At 36.6% G+C, this 22760-nt stretch overlaps 1 protein-coding gene across 28 annotated transcripts in view; it reads left to right on the top strand.

Annotated features, from left to right (window-relative positions):
* The window catches only part of LOC129748741 (thioester-containing protein 1 allele R1-like), a 160300-nt gene that overhangs the window by 89173 nt on the left and 48367 nt on the right, over positions 1-22760 (top strand). For 19 of the 28 annotated variants that reach the window (XM_055743444.1, XM_055743443.1, XM_055743445.1 and 16 more), the window contains exons 4-7: positions 3085-3812; positions 3875-4136; positions 4200-4451; positions 4514-4556. In XM_055743444.1, the coding sequence (XP_055599419.1) occupies positions 3085-3812; positions 3875-4136; positions 4200-4451; positions 4514-4556 (1285 nt within the window). Of the gene's footprint in view, positions 1-3084; positions 3813-3874; positions 4137-4199; positions 4452-4513; positions 4557-4892; positions 4991-5029; positions 5131-5368; positions 5508-5809; positions 5973-11147; positions 11335-12090; positions 12290-17627; positions 17806-18073; positions 18261-20269; positions 20472-20921; positions 21109-22760 lie in introns of all 28 variants that reach the window. The other 9 variants (XM_055743450.1, XM_055743457.1, XM_055743447.1 and 6 more) reach the window with 9 other exon arrangements.

Here is a 22760-nt window from a genome sequence, read left to right as displayed (position 1 = left end):
AGTTCTTGTGAGACAAATATTGATGAACTTAAATTGATTTTCAAAAAATTTAAAAATATGAAAGCCCCGGGGGAAGATGGGATTTTCTATATTCTTATTAAAAAGTTGCCTGAAAGCACTTTAAATTTTTTAGTTAAAATCTTCAATAAATGTTTTCACTTGGCTTATTTTCTCAATAAATGGAAAAATGCCAAAGTAACTCCAATTTTGAAACCTGGAAAAAGTGCTTCAGAGCCTTCAAGTTATCGACGAATTAGTTTGCTTCCTTCTTTAAGTAAACTATTTGAGAGAGTTATTTTGAATAGAATGATGATTCACATTAATCAGAATTCTATTTTCCCTGATGAACAATTTGGTTTTCGTCATGGACATTCTACTACACATCAACTTTTGAGTGTAACTAATATGATTAACGCTAGCAAATCTGAGGGTTATTCAACTGGTGTTGCTCTTCTTGATATTGAAAAAGCTTTTGACAGTGTTTGGCACAAAGGTTTAGTAGCTAAATTAGCTCGATTTGATTTTCCTGTATATCTCACCAAAATTATTCAAAATTATTTGACTAGCCGAACTTTGCAAGTAAGCTATCAAAATTCATGCTCTGAAAGGATACCCATTAGAGCTGGTGTCCCTCAGGGTAGTATACTTGGGCCTATTTTGTACAATATTTTTACTTCTGATCTTCCTGATGTCCCAGAAGGAAAAGGTAGAAGATTATTTGCTGACGATACTTTGCTTTCAGCCAAAGGTCGAAATTTACGGGTGGTACGCAGTAGATTGCAACAAAATTTAAATTCCTTTTTGAATTACTTGAAAATGTGGAAAATTTCTCCTAACGCTTCCAAAACTCAACTTATTTTATTTCCCCATAAGCCAAGAGCTCATTTTTTAAAACCTAATGAAAATCATTCCATAACTTTTAATGGGGTTTCTCTAGAATGGTCTGATCACGTGAAGTACTTGGGACTCACACTTGATCGGAATCTTTCTTTTAAGAATCACATTGAAGATATTCAATCTTAATGTAATAAATACACTAAATCTCTTTATTCTCTCATCAACAGGAAATCTCGGTTGTGTCTGCGAAATAAGATGCTCATCTACAAACAAGTTTTCCGACCAGCGATCATGTATGCAGTTCCGATTTGGTCTAGCTGCTGCGCGACGAGGAAGAAAGCCATCCAGAGGATTCAGAACAAGGTTCTGAAAATGATTTTGCGGCTTCCACCTTGGCACAGCACCGAAGATCTTCATCGGATTGCGGGCATTGAATCGATCGGAGAGATGGCCAACAAAATTATCTCCAACTTCAGAGGCAAATCGATGCAGTCTTCCATCGCAGAGATTCGTTCTCTTTATGTTTAGTTTAATTTTAGGATAGTGTTTAGTTTTAAGTATAAAATATTTTTGCTATTACAGGATGTTCTCCTACATTAAAAACTTGATTGCGCTCAGCAAATTTAAATCTTATAAATAAATTTTTATAATCTAGTTAACTATAGGGCTATGAACAGTTCATTATTGAGCTGAACACCTAGTTTAATGCAATAATGTAATATAAGTGTAATGATGATTTGATACAAATAAAGACATATTAAAAAAAAAAAAAAAAAAAAAAACATCCGTCACGTGAACAGAAATCCATGACGATAGTCAAGCTTTTCCAGTCCCTTGAAGCTTGACCAGTAGTCAAATGAGATTTGAAACGTGACGATGAAGGAAAATCAGCAACCATGTCAACTATGATTTTTGAAAAAATGTCTGCTCTGCATAGCAGACTCGATTCTACGAGTATTTTAAAACTTTTAGGTTTAACGAAAATACAAACCCCTTCCAGAATATTCAAAAATTAATGATAAAAGTGATCAAAGTTCTCCCAGTTTACGTTAATTGAAAATTTACTAAATAGTTTAAATATGAAATTTGTAAACTTACCTTAAAAAATTAGATCAAGCTAAGTTTTCAAATTTCATCATACTAAAGTTATAAAAAAAGTATCGATCACTGAACTGAATTTCCCTGTGAATGTGATGGAAATTATTTCGCTAGATGATTATTTTTGTCCAACCAGAGAGGAGTAATCGTGTGCATAAACGGTGAAGGTGGAAAAATTGGAGCTCTGGGGTTGGATAGGACATCCTAAATAAGCTTGAACAGCATTCCGTATGCATGAACTGCTTGAATTAATTTATATAATAAAATAACTTTCCCATTTTCATTTTTTTTTAAATTAAAAACAATTTTTCAAGCTAAGATAAAACATTTCTCGAATTTAAATTTCTTACCAAGAAAGTCAATCAAGGTACTCAAAATTCCAGCACATACTAGAGCAAATAGAATTCAAACCAACATAACAGCTTGTGAAAACTATATTTATAAGATAGTATTCACTGTTTTTTGCCATAATTCCCTTCTTCTCTCACTAAAAATAACAAAACTCATCCGTCTTTCTCGATTCCGGATCCCTCTGTTCCATTCTTGATGGTTTAATTTTGTGAAGTCATTGTCGCTTGAGGAGTTGCTGAATCTAGTCGTTCTGACCCGGGGGGCATCATTTGAATCCGGGGGCATCAGCTTTTCCTGCTTTCCGCAAAATCCGGGGAACAATCCAAATAATAGAAAACGGTTTTTTCTTCAAAATTTTATTTTGAACTTCTATGATTTTTCAGCTACAAAAAAAAAACGTGTCCGTCACTCACAAACACAGCCTACCAAGTCGTATGAAAATTATGATTACTTTAAATACTTTTATCCTATAAACAATTTCGAATCTTTAATTTTTAAATTCATATTTGATTTACTGAATTCGAAATTCTTTGATCATAATTTAATTATCTAGAATTTAGATATTATTCGTTTATTATTTTGTGACGTTCAAACAGCCTGTAAAAAAGGCTGCAATCCATTGTCAAGTGTATTTATTCGGGTTTTTGCTACTTCCAACATCAATCCTTTTCAATAGATAACTAACTAACAATATCTTTGAAAAACTCTGTTCTTGAAAATTTCTTAATTATAAAGCAATGCTTATTCTCATTAAATCATTTTAACCAAGTACCAATGTATCAAATTTGGTTATTTCAGACAAAGTCCCAGGAGTTTGAGGTCGACGAATACGTGCTACCGAAGTACGAAGTGACCATTGAATCGCCCGGGATCACCACCCTCAAGGATGGCAAGGTGCGGGTCATTGTGCGGGCCAAGTACACCTACGGAAAGCCCGTCAAGGGAGAAGCGACCGTATCGGCGTATCCCGATTTCCGGTTCCACTACGTTCAGCCGTTTGAAAAGGATGTGATTACGCGGAAAACGATCCCAATCGATGGCAAGGGTTCGACCGAATTCGATCTGGTGGATGAGATCAATCTGAGCGGTGATTATACCAGGGAAATTGTAGTCGAAGCCGTTGTCGAGGAAGAACTCACCGGTCGGAAGCAGAACGCCACAACTAAGATCAAAATCTATGACAGGCGGTACAAGTTCGATTTGATCAAGAGTGCGGAAAATTTCAAACCTGGACTACCATACACAGCTTGGTTGAAGGGCTCGTTCCAGGATGGGGCGCCGATTCAGGACGCGACCAACCAAGTTATTGTTACCCAGGAAGCTGGATGGCCCCGACGAAATGTCAGCAGGGACAGCTACACCTTGGATAAGAATGGAATGGCAAAACTAAAGATCAACACCGACGGTGAAACTGATTCGATTGATTTGAAGGCCGAATATTTGGGATCGGAGTTCTATTTGGGCAGTATCTCCAAGGGATGGATCAATACCAAGGCCTACTTGCGGGCCAAGGTCCTGACAGATGCGTAAGTTGTAGAGGATCTTTTCTCGGCATGGGTTGGTAACTGGAGCTTCTTTCTTTATTTAGGCCAACGATCAACAAGGATGTGTCGGTTGAGGTTTCCGCAACGATTCCGATGAAATCCTTCAGCTATCAGATTTTGGGTCGTGGCGATGTGATCATCGGTGGAACGATTCCAGTGCCAGACGCAAAAACACACACCTTCCGCTTCCCGGCCAGCTTTGCGATGGTTCCCCGAGCCCGGCTTGTGGTTTATCTGATCCAAGACGACGGTGAACTGATTAGCGACAAAGTTGACATCGAGTTCGGGAACGATCTGCAGAACTATGTAAGTTTGAAATAGTTTTTTTTGGTGAGAGAATTTGAGCTGACCATACTATTTTTTAAACAGCTTAAAGTAACGCTATCGAAATCGCAAGCCAAACCGGCTGAGGATGTTGACATCACTATTGATACCAATTCGGACTCGTACGTCGGATTGCTCGGAGTAGATCAGAGTGTTTTGCTGCTGAAGAGCGGCAATGATTTGACCTCGGATAAGGTATTCAATGAGCTGAAAATGTACGAAGAACGCAGCTACGGTGGTTTCCGGAAGAAGCGTTTCGCTCCCTGGTATCATCGTCCGAATTTCGAAGATTTCAATGTGAGTTGAGACAATTTTTACCATTTAAGTTAAATTTTGATCAACATTTCACATATTAACAGGGTGCTGGAGCAGCAATAATGACGAATGCCAACGAACCACCACGTAAGTAAACCTACAAAAATTTAAACGAGTTACTTACCAATGCAGAATTTTAATGGAGTGCAGAAAGATCCAAGCCGTAACATCTTCTATGAGTAAGATTTTTTTCAACAGGAAAAGGAAAGGTTCTCCTCTGAGCGGTGCTTTTCCCATATTGATCGATCGCTATATTGAAATATACCCCTCTGGAAGAAAACGGTTTCCTGAGTCATTAATTTGGGATTCTGAACTCAGAGTAGATAATGAAGCTTGATCATATTCTTTTTCTGAATTTTTAAGTAAAGTAAATCGTATTGCTTTAGTTCTCTCGGATTTTCAGAGTCGAAGTTTATTTTACAGGACTCGTGTACTTTTCTCATGTTAGCGGTATTGCTTACATAACATCAACTCGACCAACTACCGGATTTTTGACCACATCTAATCCGATGATAAGTACTACCGGATTTTTGACCACATCTAATCCGATGATAAGTACTCCAGCACCATCATCGGAGCAAATGTCCGGTGAAAATGTACAAACTCCTCCCTCAATCAGAAAGCAGTTTCCTGAGTCATGGCTCTGGGAAACTGATTCGGGGTAGGTTGTTTGACATTGATAATAATTTTCGAAAATTAAAAGTGTAGTAAACCGTATTGCTTTATTCTTCTAAATACTGCGCTGTAATATTTTGTAGCTAACGTTAGTGATGAATCGCATGAAAAAGTAGGTGGTTTGAATGTTTTCCAACTGAACTGAACTGAACTGAAATGCTTTTTAATGTTTATCAGTCCATAGTTGATGAGTCTTCGAAAATGTTTTAAAGCTGTCCTTGCAGACGATTATGATTGTGCCGCATATGAAATGGACGATCAACTAGAAAAAACGTCTGATGAGGAAATTGACTCGGTTCCAGGGATTTCCGTTCGGAAAAATTTTCCTGAATCTTTTCTATGGAAAAGCATAAATAATAAAAGGTGGGTGTGCAAGTTGAAATTGAGTCCTGTTGCGTAAAATCTAGTTCGATGTTCCATGGTTGTAATAGTGAGTATCACTAAAAATGTGAAGTGTTTGTATTTACTATCTAATAATTTCGTTATCTTCGTCAATTTTTTATAATTATTACTGAAGATCATTCCTATTTTAACAAAAAAAAAATCATCCATGATAGTCTAATCAAGATTATTTTTTATCTTTGTCAAATATGATGGATATGATTTCAAAATTTTGGTTTAAAATTCGGACTCCGAGGACGAATAATTTCAAGATCTTTTTACAGTGCCAGACATAATTGATATACGTACCCAAGAAGAAGACGAAGAAGATGCATACGTGGAAAATCTGGAGGAAAGTTCTTCTGTCGAAAGCGAATCGCAACAGACCATTTCGATCCGGAACAATTTTCCTGAGTCTTTCGTGTGGGAAAGCATCACAAATGAAAGGTGTGATACGTAGTTGAAATTAGGCATGCAAAACGCTATGACTTTCATCTTTTTGTAGCTGAGTGTCACTTGGTTGCTACATGGTTATATGCTTAGGTTAAAAGATAGCTTTGGTGAATTTCCAAGACCTTCATATCAAAATAGACTTTTTCTAGTGATTGGCATATCTTCTTGTAGAACGTATTGGCAAAATCACATAATGTATAACAACCATTCCATTACATTATCTATCAATTAAGTTTTATCTAGTAAAGTAGAAATTTATCTAAAAATATAAGGTTCAATTTTTCAAATGATGATTATGGGAATCATTAATAGAAATTCTTTCTAAAAGCTAGTTTGGCTTAAGTATTCAGATTCTATTGTTTATGAGTATGGACTGAATGTAATGTTTTTCTTGGGTGGTATAGGACTTTAAGTCTTTTTTTTTAACAAAACCTGTTTTTGAATTTTAAAAACAAAAATCATTTTAGTTTTATACAAACGTTGGATTTATAAAAGTTAAAATCAGGTGTAAAACGACTGCAAGCCGGGAATCACCTATAAAAAAATAGATGCGGAATGCTGAATTCTGGAGCAGGATTCAGAATTCAAATTCAGAATTCAGATTCAGAATTCAGATTCAGAATTCAGATTCAGAATTCAGATTCAGAATTCAGATTCAGAATTCAGATTCAGAATTCAGATTCAGAATTCAGATTCAGAATTCAGATTCAGAATTCAGATTCAGAATTCAGATTCAGAATTCAGATTCAGAATTCAGATTCAGAATTCAGATTCAGAATTCAGATTCAGAATTCAGATTCAGAATTCAGATTCAGAATTCAGATTCAGAATTCAGATTCAGAATTCAGATTCAGAATTCAGATTCAGAATTCAGATTCAGAATTCAGATTCAGAATTCAGATTCAGAATTCAGATTCAGAATTCAGATTCAGAATTCAGATTCAGAATTCAGATTCAGAATTCAGATTCAGAATTCAGATTCAGAATTCAGATTCAGAATTCAGATTCAGAATTCAGATTCAGAATTCAGATTCAGAATTCAGATTCAGAATTCAGATTCAGAATTCAGATTCAGAATTCAGATTCAGAATTCAGATTCAGAATTCAGATTCAGAATTCAGATTCAGAATTCAGATTCAGAATTCAGATTCAGAATTCAGATTCAGAATTCAGATTCAGAATTCAGATTCAGAATTCAGATTCAGAATTCAGATTCAGAATTCAGATTCAGAATTCAGATTCAGAATTCAGATTCAGAATTCAGATTCAGAATTCAGATTCAGAATTCAGATTCAGAATTCAGATTCAGAATTCAGATTCAGAATTCAGATTCAGAATTCCGATTCAGAATTCAGATTCAGAATTCAGATTCAGAATTCAGATTCAGAATTCAGATTCAGAATTCAGATTCAGAATTCAGATTCAGATTTCAGATTCAGAATTCAGATTCAGAATTCAGATTCAGAATTCAGATTCAGAATTCAGATTCAGAATCCAGATTCAGAATTCAGATTCAGAATTCAGATTTAAATTCAGAATTCAGATTCTGAATTCAGATTCAGAATTCAGATTCAGAATTCAGATTCAGAATTCAGATTCAGAATTCAGATTCAGAATTCAGATTCAGAATTCAGATTCAGAATTCAGATTCAGAATTCAGATTCAGAATTCAGATTCAGAATTCAGATTCAGAATTCAGATTCAGAATTCAGATTCAGAATTCAGATTCAGAATTCAGATTCAGAATTCAGATTCAGAATTCAGATTCAGAATTCAGATTCAGAATTCAGAATCAGAATTCAGATTCAGAATTCAGATTCAGAATTCAGATTCAGAATTCAGATTCAGAATTCAGATTCAGAATTCAGATTCAGAATTCAGATTCAGAATTCAGATTCAGAATTCAGATTCAGAATTCAGATTCAGAATTCAGATTCAGAATTCAGATTCAGAATTCAGATTCAGAATTCAGATTCAGAATTCAGATTCAGAATTCAGATTCAGAATTCAGATTCAGAATTCAGATTCAGAATTCAGATTCAGAATTCAGATTCAGAATTCAGATTCAGAATTATTATGAAGAGAAATCACCGTGAATTTTTTTTATGAAATTAATTTGCGGCTTTATCGGTGAGGGTTAAAGAGTTGAAATGAAAGACGGATAGAATATCAGAAGAAAATTCTAAGGTGGTGAAAAGAGCGAAGAGCATTTGAAATAGAAGCTTGACCACATACTAAATTCTTTGTCCCACACCAATTAACTGTATTGAAGAAGTAGTACCCAATAGAGAAGGCACTACGTTTTTCGATACAGTTAATTATGGATGGTTCGACCGCCATGTGAATGCACATGTGTCGAACGGACACCGTTCGACACATGTGCATTCACATGGCGGTCGAACCATCCATAATTAACTGTATCGAAAAACGTAGTGCCTTCTCTATTGGGTACTACTTCTTCAATACAGTTAATTGGTGTGGGACAAAGAATTTAGTATGTGGTCAAGGTTCTATTTCAAATGCTCTTCGCTCTTTTCACCACCTTAGAATTTTCTTCTGATATTCTATCCGTCTTTCATTTCAACTCTTTAACCCTCACCGATAAAGCCGCAAATTAATTTCATAGATTCAGAATTCAGATTCAGAATTCAGATTCAGAATTCAGATTCAGAATTCAGATTCAGAATTCAGATTCAGAATTCAGATTCAGAATTCAGATTCAGAATTCAGATTCAGAATTCAGATTCAGAATTCAGATTCAGAATTCAGATTCAGAATTCAGATTCAGAATTCAGATTCAGAATTCAGATTCAGAATTCAGATTCAGAATTCAGATTCAGAATTCAGATTCAGAATTCAGATTCAGAATTCAGATTCAGAATTCAGATTCAGAATTCAGATTCAGAATTCAGATTCAGAATTCAGATTCAGAATTCAGATTCAGAATTCAGATTCAGAATTCAGATTCAGAATTCAGATTCAGAATTCAGATTCAGAATTCAGATTCAGAATTCAGATTCAGAATTCAGATTCAGAATTCAGATTCAGAATTCAGATTCAGAATTCAGATTCAGAATTCAGATTCAGAATTCAGATTCAGAATTCAGATTCAGAATTCAGATTCAGAATTCAGATTCAGAATTCAGATTCAGAATTCAGATTCAGAATTCAGATTCAGAATTCAGATTCAGAATTCAAATTCAGAATTCAGATTCAGAATTCAGATTCAGAATTCAGATTCAGAATTCAGATTCAGAATTCAGATTCAGAATTCAGATTCAGAATTCAGATTCAGAATTCAGATTCAGAATTCAGATTCAGAATTCAGATTCAGAATTCAGATTCAGAATTCAGATTCAGAATTCAGATTCAGAATTCAGAATTCAGATTCAGAATTCAGATTCAGAATTCAGATTCAGAATTCAGATTCAGAATTCAGATTCAGAATTCAGATTCAGAATTCAGATTCAGAATTCAGATTCAGAATTCAGATTCAGAATTCAGATTCAGAATTCAGATTCAGAATTCAGATTCAGAATTCAGATTCAGAATTCAGATTCAGAATTCAGATTCAGAATTCAGATTCAGAATTCAGATTCAGAATTCAGATTCAGAATTCAGATTCAGAATTCAGATTCAGAATTCAGATTCAGAATTCAGATTCAGAATTCAGATTCAGAATTCAGATTCAGAATTCAGATTCAGAATTCAGATTCAGAATTCAGATTCAGAATTCAGATTCAGAATTCAGATTCAGAATTCAGATTCAGAATTCAGATTCAGAATTCAGATTCAGAATTCAGATTCAGAATTCAGATTCAGAATTCAGATTCAGAATTCAGATTCAGAATTCAGATTCAGAATTCAGATTCAGAATTCAGATTCAGAATTCAGATTCAGAATTCAGATTCAGAATTCAGATTCAGAATTCAGATTCAGAATTCAGATTCAGAATTCAGATTCAGAATTCAGATTCAGAATTCAGATTCAGAATTCAGATTCAGAATTCAGATTCAGAATTCAGATTCAGAATTCAGATTCAGAATTCAGATTCAGAATTCAGATTCAGAATTCAGAATCAGAATTCAAATTCAGAATTCAGATTCAGAATTCAGATTCAGAATTCAGATTCAGAATTCAGATTCAGAATTCAGATTCAGAATTCAGATTCAGAATTCAGATTCAGAATTCAGATTCAGAATTCAGATTCAGAATTCAGATTCAGAATTCAGATTCAGAATTCAGATTCAGAATTCAGATTCAGAATTCAGATTCAGAATTCAGATTCAGAATTCAGATTCAGAATTCAGATTCAGAATTCAGATTCAGAATTCAGATTCAGAATTCAGATTCAGAATTCAGATTTAGAATTCAGATTCAGAATTCAGATTCAGAATTCAGATTCAGAATTCAGATTCAGAATTCAGATTCAGAATTCAGATTCAGAATTCAGATTCAGAATTCAGATTCAGAATTCAGATTCAGAATTCGGATTCAGAATTCAGATTCAGAATTCAGATTCAGAATTCAGATTCAGAATTCAGATTCAGAATTCAGATTCAGAATTCAGATTCAGAATTCAGATTCAGAATTCAGATTCAGAATTCAGATTCAGAATTCAGATTCAGAATTCAGATTCAGAATTCAGATTCAGAATTCAGATTCAGAATTCAGATTCAGAATTCAGATTCAGAATTCAGATTCAGAATTCAGATTCAGAATTCAGATTCAGAATTCAGATTCAGAATTCAGATTCAGAATTCAGATTCAGAATTCAGATTCAGAATTCAGATTCAGAATTCAGATTTAGAATTCAGATTCAGATTCAGAATTCAGATTCAGAATTCAGATTTAGAATTCAGATTCAGAATTCAGATTCAGAATTCAGATTCAGAATTCAGATTCAGAATTCAGATTCAGAATTCAGATTCAGTTTTATTATTCAGTTTTAAATTTAGATTTCCCATTTAGATCTAGAATTAAAATTAAATTTTTTTTGCTGCATAAAATAAGAAATATAATTGGCATTGCTGTCGAATAATTAAGAGATTATTGAAAAAAAAGTTTTTAAACTCTTTGTGAGAATATCTACGAGATTATAGTGTAGGTTACTACATAAAATTTCCTCAAAATTCTCATTCGTTACAAATAACACTAAAAATCTTCAAGAAATCTTTTTCGCGGTTAATTTTGCCGTGGGTGCCGCCGGTGGAGCTGTACCGCAATTAGAGGCTGCAGTTGATTTAGTAGACGTTGCATCTGCCGATTCCGGCGCTTCCAACGGCGTTCCGGTTGACGTCGTCGTGCGAAAATCTTTCCCGGAAGCCTGGATCTGGGACAGCTGCATGGTTTGCAGGTTCGATGATTGTCTAATTTTCTAAAGTTCTTATCTGTATATCTATCACTCTAACAAACGAGCTTTTAGCGCCGCGTAGTCACTTTGTGGATTTTAAAAGTGAACTACAAACGTTCATTCGTTAGATTAACTTCATTGGCCTAATTTATTTAAGGGATTTATAAAAATTATATTTTATAGATATAAGTTGAGGATCTGCTAGGACATTTCATTCATACTTTTTTCATACTTTTTCAATCTGAAACTGACCACTCTTTTCCCAAGCAGTATTTCTACCAGCTTTTGAATTCGACGAAGGAATTCTAGTGACTTCTACACGCGCCGCAGTGGCCTTTACTGAAATGACCGTTTCTGACAGTTCGGATTCTTCCGGCGATGACGTGACAGTTAGGAAATCATTTCCGGAAACCTGGATTTGGGACACAAACACGATTTGCAGGTTCGACCGAAAATGACAATTTTCTTAGAAGGGCATATCTTACTGATACTGGGAGAAAAAAAAATAACTTCAAATTAGGGATTCAATCGAATTATACCAAAAGTGGACGGTTTAGAGAAGACTATAGATTTCTATGAGATTAACCTCTGCTGGGAAAAATTCAAACTAACGTTATATTTTTTCGATTATTTCATTATAAAAGAGACAAAACATCTTCTGCTAGATATGGGGATGCTTATATCTGTTCTGATTCTGGTATAAACAATATTTGATCTGTAGGTGCAATATTCGATTTTCCTCAATTAATTTTATTTAAGGTCATCACATCCACTACAGTCATCAGATGCCAATGTTCATGAGGCGTCGTCCTGTTAACGGAATGGTCCCAAAGTACCCAATCCTAATGGGCGGGATACGTGGAGCTCCGGCTTCTTCTAACCCAATCCAACCCGCTCCGATCGTGACCCGGAAATCATTCCCAGAATCTTGGTTATGGGAGAATGATCATTTCGATAGGTTAGAACCAGTTATTTCTCGCGTGAGCTTTCATTATGTCGTATGAAATAAAATGTAAACAAACAGTTTTATTACGAAAAAAATGCAAAATCTGTCATAAACTAGTCGCAACTTCTTTCCATTTAGAATATTTGTAGCCTGGACAACATTTGCTATATGTGAAATACAAATTTTAAAGTTGTTTTGATGAATTTTTCAGCATTTTTCTGTGAATTCTTTCGTGCGACGAAATGAAAGCTTACGCAAGATTTGTTTCTATGACTTGTAAATTTTTCTACATGGAAAGGGCTCTTAAAGTCAATTTTACCAAGCAATATCTTTGGATGTGGAAAACAGGTTCAAATACTCATACCAAGGGCGGGGTTCAAATGAATAAATTATTCTCATTACAAAAAAATCAGAAACGTTTTCAATCCAGAGATATTACCATTTGTGAAAAATGGATTTTTCTAGCTTTCTTCCAACAAATTATCTGTTTTACTAAAAGTGTAATGTTATATGTAGTTTCGTTTATCAAATCTCGTTTGTTTTGTCAGTTTTGTCATTGTCCCGAGAAAAATGTTTTCATTAGTGTATGTTTATTTTTTTACATCGCTAGTTTTATGTAAATTTTTAAGATTATGTTTCGTTGTCGGTGAGTAAAATTCAGTTCCAAATAGCTCATTAACAATTATTAAAATGATGTTAAAGGGTGATACGGTCAAAATTTGGTCAAGTGAAAACGCGTGTAAATCGGTGAAATCGTTTATTTAAAAAATCAAATTAAATTTCTTTTTCAAGTTTAGTTAGTATAAAATTCAGGAAAAATATTCAGTTAGACTTCCGCTTTTCCAAATCCAAATTGCTGGGCCTTACGCTTAACCCCTGCCATCAGATTTTGTACAGCCACCTTGTCCACCTTCTTCGCCACAGAAAGCCAGTTTGCCTTGAACTGCTGCTCGTCCTTAGCAGTTTTTTAGGTCTTCTTAATGTTCCGCTTGACAATAGCTCAGTATTTCTCAATTGGGCGGAACTCTGGCGTGTTGAGAAGGTTCTTGTCCTTGGGAACCACCTGCACGTTGTTAGCGGCGTACCACTTCATGGCCTTTTTACCGTAATGGCAAGGTGCCAAATCAGGCCAAAACAGTACGGAACAACCGTGTTTCTTCAGGAAAGGCAGCAGACGTTTATTCAAACACTCTTTCACGTAAATTTCTTGGTTGACAGTCCCGGAAGCTATGAAAATGCTGCTTTTCAAGCCACAGATACAGATGGCTTGCAAAACCAGATATTTCTTCGCGAACTTTGACAGTTTCATGTGCTTAAAAATATCTGCTACCTTTCCCCTTCCTTTTGCCGTATAATACTCCTGTCCCGGAAGCTGCTTGTAGTCGGCTTTGGCGTAGGTTTCGTCGTCAATTACCACGCAGCCAAACTTCGTCAGCATCGTCGTGTACAGCCTCCGGGATCGCGCTTTGACCGTCGTATTTTGTTTATCATCGCGATTTGGAGTCACTACCTTCTTGTAAGTCGATAGTCCGGCTCGTTTTTTGGCTCGATGCACGGTTGTAGACGATACACCCAGCTTACACCCAGGCATCTCGGAGAGAGAGGTTAGGGTTTCGCTTAAAACTACCGGAAACTCTCTTTGTCGTCTCAGCGGCTTCCGGTTTTCGATTTCCCCCCGATCCAGACTTCCTGGCTGTCGACAAACGTTCGCCAAACACTTTAATTACATTTGTAACGGTTGATTTGGCAACGATTTTGCCAGCTTTGCGTGCGAGTAGCTCGGATTTTCGCGATGCGCGAGCAAAATTTTGACACGCTGCTCTTCTTCCTTGGACGGCATTTTGACAACTGAAGAGTGAATTCCAAAATCAAAATAGGAGCAACATTCTACACACTCACACCTTCAAAATGAGGGGTGTTCAGGTTTTTTAAATGCAAAATTGAAAGAAATACGTCAAGTTGATATCGACCAAATTTTGACCTTATCACCCTTTATGGACCAGGAAATCTCACGCCGTATTTCCTATAAAAAATACAAGATATATTGACCACTTTCTCAAGACGTTGCTTTTCCATCACCTTGGTCTGGATTCCCTTACATTGCTGGATATTAGACAATGAGAGGGCAGATTCCCTTGCAAAGGTGGGTGCGATGGAAAGCAACATTTAGCAGCGTGAAATCGTCTTTAACGAATTTTACTTCTAGCCTTGGAGAAACTTTATTGTCAACTGGCAGCGCAGATGGAACGAGGATTAGTTGGGTCGGTGGCTTAACTCGATTATCCGAAGGGTAAGCCGATGTTATTCGTATATTTTCCCGTCTCATGTCCAATCATTAGTCCTTAAACGCGATACTCTGTGGCCAAGGTTACCACGACATCGAGCATGCCGTTTGGTCATGTTAGGCCCAATACTTCTCTGCAACATACGCGTCTACAGTCGCACCCGTTTGCTCTTTATGAAGTTGTAGGCTACGTAACTTGTCATTACTTCTCCTGAACTTCACCAACGGAACCTTACTTGTTGCCTTGAACTCGACAACCTTTAATTCTCTAACGTTGGACACAACTTCTTGATGCTCTTACCCGGGTTAGGCACCACACCAACCCGGTGCCGTCCCTCTCCCTCATCTGTCATCGTGAAATCCTGAATGACCTGTTTTCGATGTTCTCTCGGAACTGGCACACAACTGTCTTGAATGCTAGTATGCTCTTCAGTAGTGATGCCCATATGTTGAAGAGCCGCTCATTTAAATCGATTCTTGAAAAAGAACGAGCGAACCATGGCTCTTAAAAAAAGAACCGCGGTTCGAAAATGAGCCAGTGTACGCCGCTCAACACTGGTTGAAAATCCTAACTGCTGAGCCCAAAGTAGAGTGCAAAATACAATAGCCGGAGAGCCGTTCGCTCTTACGGAGAGCCGTTCGCTCTTACGAATAAAAAAAATGTGGTTCGAGCGTTGAACGTTAATGCTGGTTTCCAGCAATTCAAATTGCTGAAAAATCAGCAATCCAGATTGCTGGAAACCAGCTTTTTCTTTCAACACAACCAACCGTATCAAATTTATATTTCAATTCAAAACTAAATTGAGAATATTGAGATTTGAGAATATTGAGATTTATTTCGAGAAACACCATTCTATACAATTTTCTAACATCGGCTCTGGGGTGGCAGCTTTGTGCCAAAGTGTTGATCATCCGCCACCTGTAAAAAAAAGTTTTGATTAGTATCTTTTATGAAATAACGTGGAATAACCTGTCCAATAAAAACTCACCTTTGACTTGATGCCTGGTTTGCTAGAATATAGAGAAAAATAAAAATGATTATATTAATCCGACCAAAATTCGTAAAATAGAGTCTCACCTTGCTTCAGCGTAAGAAAACAAACAGATTAAAATTTGACAACTCGATTGCCGGTTTTCCAGCAAACTAGATCAATTCCTGGAAAGTCCAGCAATTGCAACCGATTACTGATTTTTCAGCAAAAATGACAAGACTACAATCGAATGCTGGAAAATCCAGCAATTGGAAAACTGATTGTTTGTTTCCAGCAAAATTTTGGATTGCTGAACCTTTTCAGCAATTTTTTTGCTGGAAATCGAGGCAAAATTTACTGTGTAGTATGATGGTCTCACATGCAAAATCTTATGTTCAGCCACATTGAAAAAAGTTTTGACAGTTGGCTGGTGTGTTTACGAAAAAGGGGGTCCATGGATGCCAGGTGTTTGAGATACAAAATCAGAGAAATTTGGGAAAAAGTCTATGTATGACTATGCATGTAATATGGACCAATGATCAAAAGATTTAAAATCAAATTGGGTTTAAATTTCTTTTATTTTATTCAATCTAGACTTCCGGAAATAAAGAAATTATTTTGAAATTCAATGAATTCTTTTTATTCGGAACAATTTTTGTATCTCAATTTACAATACACTCCGCACTTTTCGGATGCTCCGAAATAGCTGGGATTTAACGTGATAACAGGAAGGATCTTTTAAGGGTGGACTAAACAACCATAATCCTAAACCGGATGTTGCTTGTCCGATCGATGGCATCAAGGTCGGATTCAGGGTGTTCTTAATCGAAATGGCAGTCGAGGCTAAATCATGCGCTACGACACTGCCCCCATTTACGCCGCTCCCTCCACCATCCTTCAGCTCATCGGTTTCCTCGTTCAAAAGGGCCAAAAACTCCATCTGGTTTTCCCAAATGATACCCATCAGATCCGGATTACTCGATTGGATCTTCTCGAGCAGCGATGGCAACAGACGGGGGTCCTCATAAAGTAGCTGTTATAGATGAAGATCAGAGGTTCCTACAGGAAGGCCAGCCGCTTCTCGGACGATGGAATGTCATACCTCGCCATGTTACCATCCGATTCGATGACTTTCTGCTGCTTCAAGACAGCTCTTGGGGTTACATATTGTTGAATAAGCATAAATCTGTTATAAGTAATGGATAATTAATGTTACTCACGTCTATTGGTCCAACGTCTTCCAGCTTTGCTTACCAGCCTGGAACTCAGCCCGAAGAATTTTTTCGCTTCTATGGATTATATTTGCAAAAATCAAAGCGAAATCTTTGTCTAAGCAATATCTTAATGATTGGCAAAACTCTTCTTCTTCTTCTCCTCCTAATGGCGAGCTTGTTCAGCTGAATTGCCAATTGGCAAAACTCCGTGTTTTACAAAAAATCAGAGCATCTGGCATCCCAGCCAGCCAGCACCCAGCCAACAGTAAGCTGTCAAATTTCGGCTGCGTTTCGGCCCCAACCCTCGTCAATTTTTTGCCAAAGTGAGACCACCTTACTAGATTCATCATGGTTCAGACAGAATCCCTTTGCGACGTGTCTCCGGGTGAAGTTTTTTATTCGAATGTTTTCGAAAAACTGACAGCAATAACAAGTGCAAAAATACTCTCTAAGCTATCAAATTTTTAGGAGAATACAAGAATTTTTCGTGATGCAAGATGATGTGGGACACCCTTTCGAATGTGTTTTTTTTTTCAAATGCATTCTACATACCCCACCTTTGAGAGTGAGTAGTTTGTGTGATTACTTGCTCATCTTATGTCCAGTGATTTCAGGAAATGACCAAAATATTTGAATTCTGTGTTGACAACGACCTAAATCACAGTTTGAGTACAGTACTTTTTTACGGATCTCGGACAACACCTTGACCATTATACTAAATATATTGTTACCTTAATTCGGTAGTTTCAAACGAGCATAAAAAATATAGAAAGAAATGTGGAAATATTTTTTCGAGGATATATTTCTCTGTGCATAAATTGTTGAATGATTGAATTCTAAGATGAGTGGTAGTAAATAATCAAAACTCTACGATCTTCAAGCATTATTTTTCCCGCTCGAAATCGATTTCGGGGGAGCTGTACCGGAAGCTGCGGTAGTTTTAGATGCTGACGTACCTGACGGCGCCGGTGCTTCCGGCGGTTCCAACGCACCTGTAGACGTTGTTGTGAGGAAATCTTTCCCGGAAGCATGGATCTGGGACAACTTCATGATTTGCAGGTTCGAAGCATTACGTAAACTCATCTGGTTGATATCTTCCATTTGTTAAAATCTTAACATTCGAGCTTTCGGAGCTGCTTGGTAACACGTGAAGGGAGACTGCAATCATTCAATCCGAAACGTTATTTTCTTCAACGCTTCCTTCCATTTTTTTAATATTCCGAAAAACATATAGATATTTCCTGTTGAATGTATCTTAGTAGACATATTCTTTCATTGGAAAAAAATTGATTCATCATTTGCAACGACATTGATTATTTTTTCCAAGACATTATTCAACCATTCTTGAGACGTGGTGGTGGTGGTGTCCAAGTTTTAGCAGCAGCGGCCCCTGTTGGACCAGCCGTGCCAGCTATAGCAGCGAGCGCTGACGATAATCTGGACTCTTCCGTAGATGTAACAATTCGGAAATCCTTTCCCGAAACGTGGATTTGGGACACCAGTATGATTTGCAGGTTCGGTTGATGTTGGCAACATAAATTGTTTATAACAAAGTGAAACAAAACGATAGGTTAAACGCTTTCAATTGGATTACAGCTTCGAAGACACAACAACGGTCTGGTGTGGCGATTTAACAATTCTGAGACAGTCTAATTGGAGGCTGTCTCTTTCCGAGCGGACAAAACTTTTCTGGGAATGATTGTGAATAACGCTCCAAGGAATTTTCTCACATTTTGCACAAATTTTTATTTCAGCCATCATATCCGCACAACATCACATCTTTTTTCTTGCACCTTTTTTTTTCGAAGAACTATAGTGAAACAGGCTATATAAAATGGTTATTCTATACCTAATACTCTATCATGTTTCTGTCGGTGCATAAACTTTCAGCTTTTGGTGCTTTCATTTCTTAAGTTTAAGTCAATGGACTTGTTTGCGGTATAAGATCAGAATAAAGCTGACTTTCAGAACACTCTGAACGTCGACAAGATTTGGTAGTTGGTCCTCTAGCTGAAGATTTTTACCACTATTTTCCTCAAACAATTTCTTCAATTTATAAGATTCATTCTCCCAAGATAGATTTTCTTGGGACCCATTATCTCGTCAAGATCTTTCGAACCGTAGGTATATTACACATCCGTATACACACCAAAAATCAAATTGACCAGACTTCGTTGCTGATTTGTCTTCAACCAGAAAAAAATCTGTTTGATGTTTTGACTACAACAATCTATTAGAATAGAGTTGTTTTTGACCTTTTCCACGTACACCTGCTAGAGGTGTACGGATGAGACAGGGAAAAATAGACTAAATAACTTTCAGTGCCAAAGGCCGGCCTACAAGAACGATCGTTTTTGAGGTTGGTTTTTCCAAAATTGAAAAGTGATTGTTGAAACATCTAGCAGTATGTCACGAACACTACCAGCGGTGAATATATAATATACCATTATGTCTAGGCCACGAACCTGAAATGATACAGGATTTGTCTATGTATCCTGTGACCAACATCTATTTGCAAAGTGTTAGTAATTCTTGTTTTTAAGCTTCTTTTCCTCAGATTTAAGCTTTTTTTTTTGTCTTGAGAGTATGATGAAAGCTTAAATCTGAAGAAAAATGCTTAAATCTTAAAAAAAGCTTAAATTCTGAGAGATATGCTCCACACGGATTGTATATCGTTGCAGTCGAATGTTTGTAACCAAACTTGCATTAGGTTTCTATTTCGATGATAACGCACACCGATTAATGTCTGAGCTCTTAATTTGGAAACTGCTTGTTTTTAACTCGGCTTCTTCTGATTTTCATATGTCCTTAGACCCAATCTTACCTTGGAACACTTTTCGGTGTGGAGAGAGGATCCCACTTTTTTGCCACCTCCCGAACTGAGGCAATCTTTCTACTGGCGTAAGCACGCATGGCTTTCCGGTCCAAAGTTTTGTCCACCGGACACGGTTTTTGGCCCACATTTTTCTTTACCATTCCATCCATCAGCTGCATTCCTTTCTATACTTCTGAATCACATTTCGGACCGCTCCAATGCATACTTCCTTCATTTTCACCAACAGACTCAGCGAAATGATGGGGATAGTGAACCATTTGTGCACGATATTTTTGCGGTTTTCCGGGGAAATAATTCTGATTTCCCCAGAAATTATTCAAAGTGAAGGTCACGATACACAGAGTTTTAAGTTGAACTGTAAACAACAACACCTTGCAGAAGTCAGCTATATAAACGTCATCCGAAATTAGTAGGATTGTATCAAACTCGTGCTTAGACATACCTAATGGGACACCCTCTAGGACTATTCGTGAACACTTTTTAAAACTGACAATATTCATGGGTTGCCTTCGCTCGCTTTTCGTGCGCGCTGATAGGAAACTGTTAATAAAAAAATACACCAATGAGAACTATTGAATTTTGAGACCTCAAATTGTACGACAGTGATAAAAATTATCTATGATAGCTAGGACCTTGTAGCAAGCGTTTTTTTTTATTCAAACTTAATAAAAAGTATTTCCGTTCAAGGTTTTATCTCTTACAACAGCTGGGTTGGGTCTCCATTGCCAGTGTTCATGATGGCTACGCCAGATGCTCCAGTGGCCCACAGCGCCTTCAGGCCGTTAATTGTTGGAGGTACGGCTGCTCCTGGCCCAATCGCTTCTCCAACAGTCGTTACTCGGAAAACTTTCCCAGAGTCTTGGATATGGCAAGATGAACATTTCGATAGGTTAGGATTCGATCTATTTCTCTTGAATATATTTTGTTGCATGAAAATGATTCAATGTGAAACCTTTAACTTCTGAATCAAATTAAAGAAAAAAAAGCTCATTTCAGGTATTTAGAAGGTGATTGATTGGCTCTTCTTCATTCATCCACAATAATTGAAAACTATCAATACGGTGATATAACCGCCTTATCAAAAGTTTCATTGATCCAAACGTTTAAATAATTTTAAATTGATCGTTTAAGGTATGTTTATCTCTGGACGCGTAAAGATTAAAGTAATTATCTCTGTATCTAATATCTAACAATTATAAACGAGAGTTATATTTATTCATAACAATAGAAAAACTTGTTGGTTTAGCCATATTAGTCAATTTCCAGGCAAACAGTAACAACAAATTCGTTCTACCGTGCTAGTGAACGAGGAAACCGAAACATTTGATTTTTATTCAAGATTTCAATGTTTACTACGATGAATTGGATTCGATCATGCCTGTACAAGCTCTCGCAATGGACGTTGTGGACTCGTCCCCTGTGATGGCTGAAGCTTCGGCATCCTCTGCTGGTGCATCCGCTCCAGCAGTCGTTACCCGGAAATCTTTCCCAGAGTCATGGATTTGGCAGCACGAAAAAATTGATAAGTTAGAATCTCTAGAATTTCGTTCTCGTTTGTACGTTTTTTTCTGTGGCATGCAATGTTCTAAAGGCTAATAACATCATCACTTCAATCCAGAGATATCGCCTTTTGGAAAATTGGACCCTTTTCTATCTGCCTGAAATGATCAACGTTATTTGTTGTTTTGTTTATCAAATATCTGTTTAGCTATTGTCTTGTAGGTGTCGTTTTTGAAGTGCATGTTTTCTATCTTATATGTTTTAATTTTCATTTGAGTTTAAATTTCATTGCTGGGCAGTGGGCTTTCGAGCATTATATTCATGTTTCAGTTTGCTGAGTAAATAAAGTAATAATCGGTTTGATTGACGTTGAAACTCAAAGAATAGGAATAGAATTCAACAGGTGGTAAGATTTTATTTTTCTGAAGGATAATTTTCGACTATTTTTTAACCGTAATCGCCCTAGTTTTACGCACTGCACAACTAGTGATTCGGGCCTACAGGAAAAGACGGCCTGGCCCCTCGTTGGGCGCCAAATTTACCTTTTCGATTTCCTTCTGAGTTCAAAATTAAAATAAGATGAATCACAAAGCCATGGCGACTTAACTCTTGTACCTACACCAACCTCCCTCATATCCTCATTTTGATCAGTCTTTTTTGGAAGTACGAAAAGAAGTCAGGAATTTAAGTGACTTCAAGACATCAAATTTTTTTTAGTTTTTTACTTTTCTTCAGCACAAACTCGGATTCGGTCCTGATAAAAATCAGTAACTATTAATTTTTGAGAGTGTCGTCATCTTGTTAAAGTTTCGAGCTACGAACGAAATCGATGCATTACAGCCAAATGGGCGTAAAGCGTGTTGCTTTTTTTTAGGATCTTCACAAAAAATCTTTAACACTAAACTTGTACAAAATATGAATATCTATGTTTTTATATGATACTTTTATGACGATATATCTTTTAAAAAAACATTGAAAAACAATATTGAATAAACGATTAATATTGTTAAAGGTCTCTATCCTCATCCTCGAGGATCAAGGGTTTCCTACAGTTTTCGGAGCTTTTCGGGACCGATTGGGATGGATATCCGTGAGAGAACAAGAGCATCGAGCTTCAAGAAGGTTATAACCCCGAGCAAACCTTCCAAAACAGTAGTTGTCAACATGAGGAAAACTTTTCCCGAATCTTGGATTTGGGATAATTTTACGTTCGACAGGTGGTGTACTGGGCATACTTTGCAATGTCTTTTTTTTCAATTTTATTCATCTTAAATGTTCCTTGTTTCGTTCATTCATGAGTAGTAGATAGCCCCAAATTGGTATGGGAAATTTCAAACTTGTGAAATCTATACGCTGCAGGCTTAAATTTATCCTATGCCTTGTACAAGTTCTTATTCAAAATCTGGGCCAGATCGGATCACAAGAAGGGGTCTCTCAACGAGCCTGAAGTTTGTATGGGATTTTATCAATAACTTTGGTTCCCTTCGGTCGATTTTTTTTCGGAATACGGTTTTTCTTAAAGCTTAAACTATGACACATATTTAATCCTAAGACCACATTTCGATTAGAGTTGAGGTTAAAAAGTTATTTAGCTTTAAAAGGATGGCCTAAATTTTTAAGGGTGATATTCATCAATGTTAATGAGGCACCGCGTCGAACATTTTGACGCAGCATTAAC

This window comes from Uranotaenia lowii, chromosome 2 (assembly GCF_029784155.1).
Source record: "Uranotaenia lowii strain MFRU-FL chromosome 2, ASM2978415v1, whole genome shotgun sequence".
In the NCBI taxonomy this organism is placed as follows: domain Eukaryota; kingdom Metazoa; phylum Arthropoda; class Insecta; order Diptera; family Culicidae; genus Uranotaenia; species Uranotaenia lowii.
This window is presented reverse-complemented; position numbering and strand designations above follow the sequence as displayed.